Source organism: Candoia aspera, chromosome 5, assembly GCF_035149785.1.
Source record: "Candoia aspera isolate rCanAsp1 chromosome 5, rCanAsp1.hap2, whole genome shotgun sequence".
Classification (NCBI taxonomy): Eukaryota; Metazoa; Chordata; class Lepidosauria; order Squamata; family Boidae; genus Candoia; species Candoia aspera.
Window position 1 is genome coordinate 62,386,350 of NC_086157.1, and position 13,544 is coordinate 62,399,893.

Genomic DNA, 13,544 nt, shown 5'->3' on the forward strand with positions numbered 1-13,544 from the left:
TAAAGATGGCCATGGCCTCCTTCTTCATAACATGGAACAGTTTGGGATGTATGGTCCTACTACCAGAGGGATTCAGTTGGTTAAACAACCATACTCAACATGTCCTTAATGGATCTACATCTACATGAATAAAGGTATGCATTAGGGTGCCTCAGGGTTCTGTCCTGGGCCCTGTGCTTTTCAAGAATTTTATAAATGACTTAGACCAGTGGACAGAAAAGATGCTCAGTAAATTTTCAGATTGCACAAAGCTGGGAAGGGGGATTGCTAACTCCTTAGAAGACAGGCTCAAGGTTCAAAAATATGTTGACAGAATTGAATATTGGACTGTTTCCAACAAAATGCAGTTCAAAAGCAAGAAATGTAGGGTTCTACGCTCAAGTAGGAAAAATCAGGTGTACAAGTACCAGGGGGTACCTGGTTCAGCAACAGCACTTGTGAGGAAGATCTGGTTATCTTGATAGATGATAGACTGTGCTGCAGCTGCCAAAAATGCTACTGCAATCTTGGGCTGCATCCGCAAAGGTATAATATCAAGATCATGGGAAGTGACAGATCCTTTCTACCACATCTGAAATACTGCATGCACTTTTGGTTGCTGCAATATAAGAAAGGTGCTGAGGAACTGGAAAGAATGCAGAGAAGAGTAATACTTGGAGGCTAAATCCTATGAAGAACAGTTAAAAGAACTGCATACGTTTAGCCTAAAGAAAAGAAGGCTAAGGGTAGACATGATGGCAGTCTTCGAATACTTGCAGGGCTGTCACAAGTAAGAAGGTATGGATTTATTCTATGTAGTGTCCAAGAGTAGGACAAGAACCAATGGCTGGAAGCTTTACAGAGAGATCCAAACTTGAATACCGAGTAATTTCCTCATTGTGAGAGATGTTAAGCAGTGGAACAGCCTGCCTCCTGGACTCATTGAGGTTTTCAAACCAAAGCTGGACAGCCATTTGCCTTGGATGGTCTGAGGATTCCTGTCCTGGGCAGGAAGATGGACTAGAAGATCCTCAAGGTCCCTTGCAATCCTATAATTCTATGAATTGGTGTATAGTCTGGGGGTGTTTGTAGATTCAACTTTGCCAGTGGAAATCCAACTAGCCTCAGTGGCTCTCTAATCATATCAGTTGGTACAAATCCTAGAAACCTCTATATAGTTTATTGTACTGCACTTGCCTTGAGAATGGTTCAAAGGCTGTAGCTAGTATAGAATGCTGCTGCTAGGTTACTCAGTCCATCCTTGGTCATGGACATATTATATTTGTCTTAACTGTAGATCAGCTGCCAATAAACCACTGAATCATTTTCAGATAGTTATAGTCTGTGAAGTTTTAAACAAGTTAATATCAATTTTATCTAATAAACTGTTAACTTCTGTATATATTCCCCAACTTACATGGGCCTGCCAATATACACTCAGCTATGGTATGGAGATGGTCTATAGCAGAATAAACATCTAAAAGAGATGAAGAGCCCTTTTCCCCTGTCAAATTCTTTCACCAAAACCTGACAACCTATTTATTCTGCTAGGCCTTTGCTTCACTGCATTCCTAATACAGGTAGACCTCACTTAACAAAGGTAATTGGGACTGGAATTTCCATCACTATGCAATGTGGTCGTAAAGCAAGACATTACATGACCACATCACTTAGCGACAGCAATCTTGGCAGTCCCTATTGCGACTGTTAAGTGAGGACCTCCTCGCAGCTTCCTGCTAGCTTCTGGAAGGAAGTTGCAAGTCCTGGGTGGCTTGCAAGCAAGCCAGCAGGCAGGTAAGTGGCTGCTGCTGGGTGGGGTGGGGGGTGCGTGGGCAGCTGCAGCAGCATGCACAAGTGATTTTGGGCCCAGGGTAGCTGAATATGAACCTTCTGCACTGCTTGTATCCACCCCTCACCCCACTCCCTGCCATAAGATGCTTCTGGGGACACAAAACAAATCTGTCTTTATGCTACTTGGAGCACCTATCTAACTTTCTCATTTATCTGTTTAAGTTTTATATGTTTGCTAAGTAAAACTGTATAATCCAGAAAATTCCTCAGTAAAATTGAGTGATACTTTCAGTTTCATCAATTCTCCTTTGTTTCTTTAAAACTGGATGACCATGTTTCTAGTAACAGGAACTCACGCAGTTAATATTGTAAATATTCTAGAAAGATGAATAATTATGGAATGAGGAAACTCAAAATAAAAGAAACACAGGCTGGAGTATAGAGTAATAATGGACCGAAGAATAATACAGGCTAGAACAAACTACGTGAACTCAAAATTAATTCATCACGTAACAATATTTGATTATGTTTCAAAATCATGTACAAATGAAATGAATAACTTAGAGAAAGCAAAAATTAAGGGAAAGGGGTAAAAAGGAAGAGCTCAGAGAAACAAATTTCATCATTTTAATGCTACCAATTACCATTTTTCATCCACATACCTACTGATACAAATTTAGATGTAGTTATATCCTTCAAGTTATATATTCAGAAAACACATTCAGAGAATTCAAAGTGATCTATTACACATTCTGGTAAGGAAATGAAACTCAAGGTCCTGCCTCTTCATAAAACTGGTCCATATTTACCATCTGGTAACTAGCAACAATATACGAAGAGGAGATACTAGCCATTCCAGCAAAAAAAAAAAATCACATGAAATCTCATGAAATTGCCAAAACTAATACCACAATTCCACAGACGTTTGTTGCAGCCATCAAAACCACCCACAGCATCTTCTTTTCCATATCTGCCCATAACTACAACCAAAGTCCTTGGCTTCAGGAATGGCATATCCAATCACCCACCCACCAGCTCTTCCCAATGCCTTCCTTTCCTTATCTGCCTTTAGCTACCACTGTGCCCTAATGTCCTTGTCTTTTTCCCACCCTCCCGAAACACTTCTGCCTGGAACATGCATGCTTCAGTCTAGAGAACAACCCAAAATTAGTTGTGCTTTGTATGGACCCTTTTGTACATCTCTAGGGGGAAAAAAAAACCCTACCTATTCATATCTTTGAACAAGAGTTTAGTTAAGGCTTGAATCAGGTATCTTAAATGTTATTACTTAACTTGCTCAGATTAGAAAAAACATTAATTTAGTCATTCTAAATTAAAGAACATCAAAGACAATTTACAAGATAATCCAATGACCAAGTATATGGTGTGGAACATCTAGAAGGTATTTAACTACTAACACACCTCTGGCAGAAATAAAGAATACCCACCTCACAAATAAACTACAATATTCTAATCTACAATATTAATCCTCTAACATCCAAATTCAGTACAATACGAAGTGAGGTAATAATCAATCAAATAACACATTACTACTTTGGCAGTCTTAACCAGAAAATATTTCATAAGACAGGACAGGGGACAGAGTCCATACCAGTAGGTCAGCCCAGCTTAACAGTTATTGCAATGCTGCACATCTTTAAGGAGAACCCTAGCCTCCATCCGTTTGTCTCTATTTATTGCACAAGTAAAGCAAGTAAAGTAAGTTGCCCATACAATACTGCTCCCTTTTAGTCTACTAAACCTATGAACATTGGCTACGATGGCCAAAGGGAAGAGAGACAGCTTGTGTGAATAATGAAGTGAAAGCATAATTTTTGGATGCAGTTATGGGTGCCTAATGCATGAATCAACTTCAGTTCCCCAGTATATTAACATGGAGACACCTCTCAGCTTTTACCAAATGTCTTTGTGTGAAAAATATCAAAAGAAGGTTAGAAGGAGGTTTCATGTATACTCATGATCTCTAAAGTTACTAGCTTTAGTTCACCTGCCTATCCAGTGGGGCTTCTATAACTTAGTTGTTTTTAATGTGTAAATTAGCTCACCCCAATTCAGGATCTTACAGTTGCTTACCTGTTATGAGTAAATCATCCTACAGACCAAATTTATAGGTGATTGCCTTATTTACTTCTGAATAGACATGGGGGGGGAGGGATTTGCAAATTATCCCCTGGCTTACCTGAAAAAAAATGTTATTCCACCCCCCTTCACTTTTTTTCCAGTGTCCTTAAAAAGTGATATAAGGACCATGGAATAATTATCCACTGGGTGTCTGAAGAAGCTCAACTTCTTGCATGTTTTTTCTTTGCATTTTTTCCATTTGTCTGCAATGGATTACTGCTTTGCAAGGCATACAAATATGGGTTCAAAGCAGTCCTGTGATGCTCTTTTTCTATGTCCTATCATGGGAAAAAATAAGAAGGAATCTGGTACCATCTTTTCCAACTAACACATTTTACTAACCTTTAACAGAAGTTGTTAATCAGAAAAGGTGCTACCAGACTCCTGATTTTTTGCTACCATAGACTAACTTGGTTCTCTTCCTGGAATCCCCATCATGAGAGTATCTTCTGAAAAAGACTGACCTTGTAACTGCAGTTTTAAAAGAAATATGTACATGGTCTGGCTTCAGTCTTGGTTTTTAATAAATATTTTTAAAAATAAATCTAGATCTCGTTGTACATTAATATTTAACATTTATGAATCTCTCCTTTATGTGATTTGATGGTTTGTTAGTTGAACAGAGAAGTGCAGTCACAATGCTGTATATAGGACAAAGATACAGGTTTCTAAGCAAAGAGCCATCCTGGTTTTTTTCCCCTCAGCACAAAAGGTGCTTATCAGCAAGGCTGCTATATACTCTCTTCCATTTGTTCATTGTTTTGTTGTACTTAGAGTATCTGTGTGACAAAAAAAAACCTCAGACTTCTTGGCCACTAGTCTTGCTGGTCACTAACTCCTGCTAACATGGGAGTCAAAATAAGGCACGTTATAAAAAATTATAGTTAAATTATTTTCATTCTTCCTAAACAAATTTTACTGATCACAAGAAAATATCAACACTGTATTTTAAAGTAAGGCAAGACATGGTTGGGCAGATGTGAATCATGGTAGATAGATAAGCAGGTTTCTACTAATCTTATCTATTTTTAAAATTAGAATTATCATGGGCTCTAGCTAACTTTAAATTTACGCTTAAAGAAAGATCTTTTGAAGTACGTAAGAAGGCAAACTTGCTTAGAGGGTTGCTTAAAAACAGAAATGCTTTGCTGTATCAGAATAAGTTCTATTTACCCTTACAACCTTTCAAGAGTAATAAAAAAAAGTTTCCCTCAAGCTGAGCTCACTGATACTTTACCAAGAACAGATCAGTGGTTCATTTTGATTTCCCTTCTAACCTACTTGCACTAGACAAGACCTGTTTTCAAATATAGAGATCTATTTTTTTCAACCATAGTGATCAATCATCAATACTACGGGTTACTTCCATGTGTCTTTTAACCAAGGTAATTTCATACATATGAAGAAACTGATCATACACCCCTAGTGTCAGCAAGGAACTTTAATTAAATATTATCCAATAACAGAATAAGTCTTCAACATTAGTGTTTCTAGTAAATTACATCACTGTTCATTTCTACCATTTCCAAACTAGCTAAAATAAAATACAAATACACAGCAACTGATCAGCAATATCATATTCTTTGTGAAGTTTCTATTTACATTCTTTTTCTTTCTATCAAAGATTTTGCCCTTCTACTTGTCTTAGAAGCACAAAAAGAAGTTACGGCAGAAAACTTAGGAACTAAAGACTAGAAAGTAGCATTTGCAATAGTTCAATCACTATTAATGCAGCAGTCCCACCATTTACCTTATTTGACCCTGCCAAGAGCTACCTACTCCACTAAGAAGTCAACTAAAGCCAACTTAAACTGGAACTGATCTGTTGAATGGTCTAGAACTGCTAGCCTGTATAAAGAGCAATCACATCCCAAATAAAAATAATGATGATGGGCCTTTATTTTTAAATCTATATACATACAATATATAATTGAACAACCAAAGATACATGGACAGGGACTGCTGAAATCTACTCCAATTCATTTTGTCCTTTTGCAGTCGTTACTTCCTGCTCTGCACATAGTTGAACAAACCTAAATTTACATACATAACCTGATGCTAATCACATATAGCTTGGACCCTAAACTCTTGAAACTGCCTTGCAATGGAACTTGCCAATTACATAATACCAACAACCCCATCATTACCCTGGTAACTGATATCTTATGTAAGCAGGTATGACTAATTTCATTTCATAAAGTCAATTTTTAAAGCATACAATCAATACTTAAGAATTGTTGTCCATTTTTCAAGCCAATCAACCAACAGGAGGATTCAAAGAAGCAACCAATAGTAGTAGCCATCTCTAAATACAAAGAAGCATGTTCTAGCCTCCATAAATACATCTAAGAAAACATTTAGCTTTTCAAAAATACAATTTTGATCATAAACAATGCTAAGTTAATAAATGAAAGTTCACTTTCTAAAACATGGAACTGAGAAAACTTCCAAATGAAGAACATACAAAAATTCATGATGCATGACCAAGTTAACTATTTAGTGCATTACTGTGCTTTTCATCATTCTTGTTCTATTCCTTTACATACTGGGGGAAAGCAGTATATTTTTGCAATTTCCTTATTAACAACCTGTTCTATAATGAACTTTGCTATTTACCAATATGTAAGCTATATATCTAAATACATTCTACCCAAAAAAAGAATCAACAGCTTCAAATGATATATATGGGGGGGGGGAACTGTACTTACTATATAGTAAAATAATCTGAAAATTCCCAGAGTAATTTGAATTAATGCATCTTGCTTGTAGAGTCAATTTTAAGTGTGCAGTTTGCTTCATTCATCACAGACAAGCTAGAAGAAGTCAGTGAACCACTTTCCCATGAATGGAATAAAATGTACTCTAAGCAGAAAATAGTTTAGCTCTCTTGCCCTCTTCTGGTGAGTACATAAAATAGGAAAGGGAGATACATCTCAAGCCTAATAAACTGCTATTTGATTTAAAGTATTTTATATTTAAATCAAAAAGCTTACTTTTAAATTCCGTATTTGTTATAGGACACACTAAACTTTCAATCATAAGACAAAGGATGCTTTATCTTTAATTTCCACCATGAAAATAGCAAATGCTGCAAATAGTTTAGATATTCTTCACTAATTTATTTGTGGTTCTAACTAAATATTTTAGATTGGGGGGCTTCCACTCTTGATTCTTCTATATTTCTACCTGAATTGATTCAGATATTTTAAGATATCAGAATATTTTTACCCACAGAAAACCTATGTTCTTGGCGAAATCAATCCATCAAAACACAGTTGCAGGTTTCACCTCGCTAGCAGTACACCAGTACACCAATGTTCTTTGGACTGAGATTTCTAAATGTAAATGCATACCAAATTAAACCAATTTTCCTTCTCTCTGTTGTTTGTACATTAAAAGGCCACACTGAATTATCTATACTTTTAAACCTACATAGCAATGATTTGGAAGACTTCTGTTTAGATGTGCAATTCAAAGGTGACTGACAAAGTCCTGTGGGTGTTATCCACAGACTATATATTTCTTGGGCACATGATGCTTCTAAGCAGGTAAGCTTTGTTTCCTAGGATCTGCTAACTGTCTAAGACATTACTACAAAAGGGGTGTTTTTGCAGGTCTTACTATACTCTTGTGAACTCTTCAGCTGGAAGATCCCAATACTTTGGACTTTAATTCCAAAATGCCTATAAGCTGCTTCACAGAAGAATATTTGGTACCATTTCAACAGGATCTGTCTCTATGCTTTCTAAAATATTTTTAAATGTATTTTACATCTGAGTTGGTTCAAAATTCAGTCAACAGCTTATACTCCAAAGAAGTACAATTCTAGGACATTAAGAGGCTATTGAAAAACTAGTGTTTCTCATGTCTGAAACATAGCTGCTAATTTATCTTGTATATTATGGGAACTTCCCAGGAAATCTATGAAAACTCAGCATTAAGTTAAGGTACAACAATCAGAAAAAATGTCTAAGAACACTCCAAAATCTGCAAAGCCAGGCCCACAAATATCTCAGAAACACAGGACTTAAATAAAAGTAACATGTGTTCAAAAATATGCATGTAGAATATAAAATGCCTCTTATAATGTGCAAATTAAGTTTTATGAAGCAAAGATCTTCGTAAGCAAAAATACTCCATAAGCAAAAACATTATTTTCAGGCTGTAAACATATATACATCTACTTGTGAGTTAGCCTCACTAAACTCAGAAGATCTCTGCACTTATGCCACATGTGGGATTATAGTACAAGGGGATACCGTATGAGGAAATTTGCAGAAAATTAAATTTTCTAGTTGGAACATTCATTACCAGTTTACCTGAATAAAGACATGTAAATAGAGTGCCATTCTCTATTTTCTTTTTTAAAACTATGTCATGCTATTCAGTAGTAATCAATATCAGAATCTGTCTTATATGGAGTCAGACACCTCAGTACTGAGTCACCAGTGTGGGCTTCAGAAAACTTCCCCAGCATTTTCTAGTGTTGCTGGGGAATTTCTGCATGAATCTCAAACCTGCAAGGTGAAAAGTAGGCCCTCTACACTTGAGTTATGGGCTCTCATCTGATTCTACCCACTGGCCATTTGTATTTTGAATTTGCACTTACTGGTAAGAACATCAAGCAGTCTTTCAATGCAACCTTTCAGGCTCACTAGGAAAGGCCAGCTAGTTTTAAAGTTAAGTCTAGAGGTTTCTAGAGTTATTTTTGAAAAAATCAGTCCCGGCAATTTATCTTCTATTTATTTTTATAAAATTAATTCATGTTCCTGCATATCTTGGAAATCACAGCCTTGCAGAAGGGGGAAAGCAAGGTGATCACCTAACAGGGTATCTGTTACAAAGCATACAGCTTTCCAGGACAAGTGCAAAAATGACACGGCGCAGTAGAGCTGCGACCAGGCCCGATAAAACACCGCCAAGGATTACCATCAGGCAGCGCGGCGATTTTTGTGTTTAAAAGGAAGCCCCTGCGAAAACCCAAGCGCTTCAGTGAAGGAAAAAAAGTAGTTAAAACTGGCACCTTTTTGTAAACGACAAAAGAGCGGCTCCTTTAATTGCGTTTTGTTAAGAAACGAGAGTGCACGTGCTCTTTCACTCTTTGGGAAGGGCGGGGGAGTTGCTTAAGGAGCAGAAGAACAGCTCAATTGTTTGAACTGCGAAAGCGCTCCCTCTTTCTCCTGAAGTGATTCGGCGAACGACAGTGCAAGAAAAGACAGCAATGGCGGGAAAAGCCCGTCCTTTCAGAGCCACACGTTGCCGCGAAGAGGAAGGACAGATGGACGGACGTCCAGGGCCGCTGGGGAGAAACCAGGGCGCGCAAGAGCTTGCAGAGAGCTTGGACGCTGGGCGGCCTGGGGAGATCAGAGCGGCTGAAACGGGGCACACGGAGGGAAGAGGGGTGCCTGGCGCAGAAAAAGGGGGAAGGGCAAGGGCACCGAAAAGGGCCGGGGCTGCTTCCCCCCCAAGGTCCACACCCACTTACCCTTTGCATGGCTTTCAGGATCAAAGCCAGCTCATAACGGGGCATCTTGGGCGGAAGAGGAGTAGCTCAGCCCCCGCCAGTGAAGGACAGCACGCTGCAGGCACGGAACGTGGGTCCGACGCGTCCCTGGTCCCCAGCTGTACCAAGTAGGAGGCGGCGAGCGTCCGAGGTGTTTAAAAGAGGTCGGCTGCTGCGCGCACCCGGCGGGTCCGCCCCTTTGCTCACGTCAGGCGCCGCTGCTCGTTCCTTCCCCTCCCTTTGCCGTCCCCGGACCGGGTAAAGTGGACTTTTCAGACGCGGCTGTCCCAAATTATGCCGGGAGACGCTTTATTTCTGATTCGTCCCCTTCGTAGGAAAGGCGGTCAAGCGGCACCAAGCTTGCAAGCGGGCCTACGGGCGCCGCCTCGCCTTCCCGATAGTGATGCCCGTCCCGCCTTTTCTCCCTTTTTCTTTCTCCTCCTCTTTCTTCCGTGGCCGCAGATACTACTGCAGAGAGTGGAAATTTCCACTGAATCCCGCCCCCCTTCTCCCCTTGAGACTGCACATGGGAACTCACTGGCCTGCGAGACCCCGCCAGCGAAAGCCGCCTTTTAATCGCAGGACCCGGGCCCCCACCTGGAGGTCTCCAAGCCGTTCTTTCTCCGACAGACATGAAATAGACAGGGACTGTGCCACCGCGCTGTGCAATGATAGGCTCCTCCATGCCTCACTTTCCAGCACCTTCCAGAAGCTTCCAGAAACACCTGTGGGTTTGCAAAGCTTAAGCTCCGTTTTAACGGCCCAAAAAGAAAAAAAATCTGCCTATGTGCGCACAACACCAGAGACGTTTGGGACATTCCCACGATCAACGATAAGACTCCTATACCGCAAATAACTCCAGGGTGCAGCAGATAGCGTCGTTGCCCTACAGACGCACGGCATGGTTAGTAAATCTGACTCATAGGACAGTCTGACATATTTCACAAAGAAATTTCTCAGAAACATAAGTTTACCAAACGCATATACAAGCAAAAACAAACCCCAAGCTTCTTCCCCAAAATAATTCGTTGCTATGTCTAAGATGGGGATGGGAATCCTGTGCCATTTCACTGCCCTGCTTCTTGTTCTGGTCACTCCAGCTTAATTTCCATTATACAGTTTTAGGCTTTCTAAAAACATACATTTAGTATTAAAGACCAACAACTCAGTGCCCTGTGTTCTCATACCTTCCACATCCATACCGTACAATTAATGAATTTCCTTCTAACAGTGGTGTTCAGAAACATCCTTACTAACTGTTCTTGTATTTCCCCAGAGATGTCCATGTTGTTCCAGGCAAATGTACACATACACAAGCAAATTATTTCATCTACAGCTGAAAGAAAAGCAGAGGAGTTTCTAAACCATGGACAGATAAGAATACCAACACAAGGTTTTAGAATTGGGCAGAATTCTCAGCCCCACTCTACTGAGAAAAACATTCTGCTGGTAGGGCTATTCCACATCCATTGGCATGGCCAAAAAGGGAAAGAAGCAGGAAACTGCGTGAATACATTGCCTCCCACACTTAAATGAGTGAGAGTCAGTTTGGTCTAGTGGTTAAGGTTCTGGGCTAGAAACCTGGAGTCTGTGAGTTCTAGTCCCACCTTAGGCATGAAAGCTGGCTGGGTGGCCTTGGGCCAGTCACTCACTCTCAGCCCAACTTGGTGCAATGTAGACTAGCCTCGTGGTGCACCCCAGGCAACGTGACTTGTCACGGCTAAATAGTCTACACATCTGGCTGCTGGACCTCACAAGGATTTCCCGGCAAGAAAAAGCAGCATGAACACCGAACTGCTATGCCATAAGATTTTTTTTTTTTTTTAAATTAAATGAGAGGGGAAAGGAAAAAGGAAGAACAAAAAGCCAAGCCCTGCCCTTATATCAATATCACAACCCAGCAGAGATTATGGGTGTAAATCAGCCCCCAGTTGCCTCTCACCCCAAGCATACAGAAACACTAGAAATTATAGAACCCAGGGCAAAGATCTAGATTGCTCTGGTCCTATACTATAAAACTTCACAAGAGAGAACTCTACAGATGGAAGAGGACACTTTGAGCCCAAAGAACTAGTTTCCCTAAATAACACAGCCCCTATGTGAACTTGAATAGGTTGAATTAACATGCTCCTTAGAGCCCTATACAGATTCAACTACCACCACCAGATCTGATTGGAGGGCAGGCCAAACCAAAAACCAAAGCCAAAACCAAACCATCTCCTTGGCAGGAGATGGGCGGTAATAGAAATTTGAATAATAAATAAAAAGGTCAAGAGAAAGAGAAACTATTCTGTGTTGTATAATTGCTATACTGTAACTCTTTTTCAGCCTTCCCTGCCCCTTTGCAATAAATGAATACTCACTTGATTGAATTATATTGCTTTTTAATCAACCCAAGGGAAAGCAGTGTCCTCCATATGCAGAGCTGCTACATATCCACACATGCAGGTAAGCTCTTTGTTGGCAGAAGTCAGGTGCTTGCTCTCTCCTCCAGCCTTTCTAGAATGAAGATGTATCCTGGATTTCAACAAAGGCCTCAAAAGCATATTAAAAGATGTAGATTCTGTGTTGTTGGCCTGTCTCTTTCCTCATCTTTGTGTGTTGTTCTCCTCAAAGAGTAGTTGTGAGGAATATAATGGGATTTTGACTCCTTCTCATCACAGGGAGAGCAGTGATAGCACCATGTTGTCTGCTTTCATCACGGACTGTGGAGTGACAGGTGCTATAGCGTTATTTTGTTTGATGTATGTGTGATAATGCAGAAGTATGTGCTGGAGACTTGACCCCAACATTGTGAACTCATTGGCTCGCTTTAACTGATTGGCATGTTAGTGTCATCTAGTTGGTATGTGGATGAGCCTTCTATCATTTTTTTGCTGTTCTTTTATTTTTTCCTCCTGTGTTTTTCCTGTCCCTTCTCTGGCCAGGGAAATTCCTAGGCTGTGCTGCAATGTAATGGCAGTGTATCTCATGGTTGGTATAATTCAAGTATTACTAGGCTCATCTTATATATTAGGAGTTCTGAATCTTTATGGATGCATTTCTGGTCATTATCAATTAATTAGATAATTAATATATTAGTGTGAGAAAATTGTCCAGAAGATACTGTATTAGTTAGTGATTGTATATATCATTTAGGATTAAAAATTCACCTAAAAGTCAGTCTAAATCCTATCATTGGTAGAGGGAAATGGCTGATTCCAGGACAATTGAAAACTATTTATATCTCTAGCACAGTGATTAGCCTTTACAGAGTCGGCATGTATTAGGCGGGTTATTATGTCCTGTAAATAGTGACTCTAAGCAACAAACATGGTTTGGGGCCACATACTTCTTGGGGTCACAAGACACCTTGTATGATCCTAGCCCAACGTTTGGAGCTTTGGGACTCATTTTTGGTCCAGGAGCAGCTTCCAACACAGTGTAATACATTTAGGTCTTCCTCTGCATTGGTAGATAATTAAACCTGCTTTTCTTCTCATAATGGTGTGACTGTAGTCTTGGAATCTTCTGAGGGGTGATGGGGGGAAACTTTTATGTGCATCACAGAGCATTTTATGTTTTTTTCTCTCTGCCAAGTGTGCAGCAGAGACCAAGAGAGCCTTTAGGATGTTTTATGCAAATAATATCTTTTGCTCATTGAGTGCTATGCTGCCTGAAGGGTTTATTTATTTATTTATTTATTTATTATTTACATTTCTATCACTGCCCATCTCCCCCTAAAAGCTTCCCTTCCCTTCCATAATATTTTTATTGAGGGGGCGGGGAGAAGGGAGCATGTTTGCTCAGTGGTATTCTCAGGCGGCCAGAATCTGGAATATAATCACCCGCAGCTGAGCAGGTCTGGCAGCTGGCTGCCCAGCTGGCAGGTGCTTAAACCTCTGAGGGAAGTTCAGCTGGAAAAAAGAGGGTTCATGGGGGAGAAAGCAGAGGGGAAGATTTTTTTTTTTTAATTGTGCTCGGTGCCCTATGTGACCAAATCCTCAATGTGATCCAGAAAAATGGGAAGGTAAAGTATGTGAGTCTTCAGATGAAGACTGGTAGAAAAAGAAGTAGGATGCAGACAAAGGAGAAGAGGAAGGAACAAAGCTGAGAGCAAGGCCAGAGATCCAGATGAAGACAAAAAGCC

At 40.0% G+C, this 13,544-nt stretch overlaps 1 protein-coding gene across 1 annotated transcript in view; it reads right to left on the bottom strand.

Moving 5' to 3' along the window:
• Window positions 1-9,717, bottom strand: part of MRPS6 (mitochondrial ribosomal protein S6) — a 43,286-nt gene extending 33,569 nt beyond the window's left edge. The window contains exon 1 of the mRNA XM_063305390.1: window positions 9,398-9,717. Coding sequence (XP_063161460.1) covers window positions 9,398-9,442 — 45 coding nt within the window. The 5' untranslated portion in view covers window positions 9,443-9,717. The remainder of the gene's footprint in view (window positions 1-9,397) is intronic.
• Window positions 9,718-13,544: the final 3,827 nt, after the last annotated feature.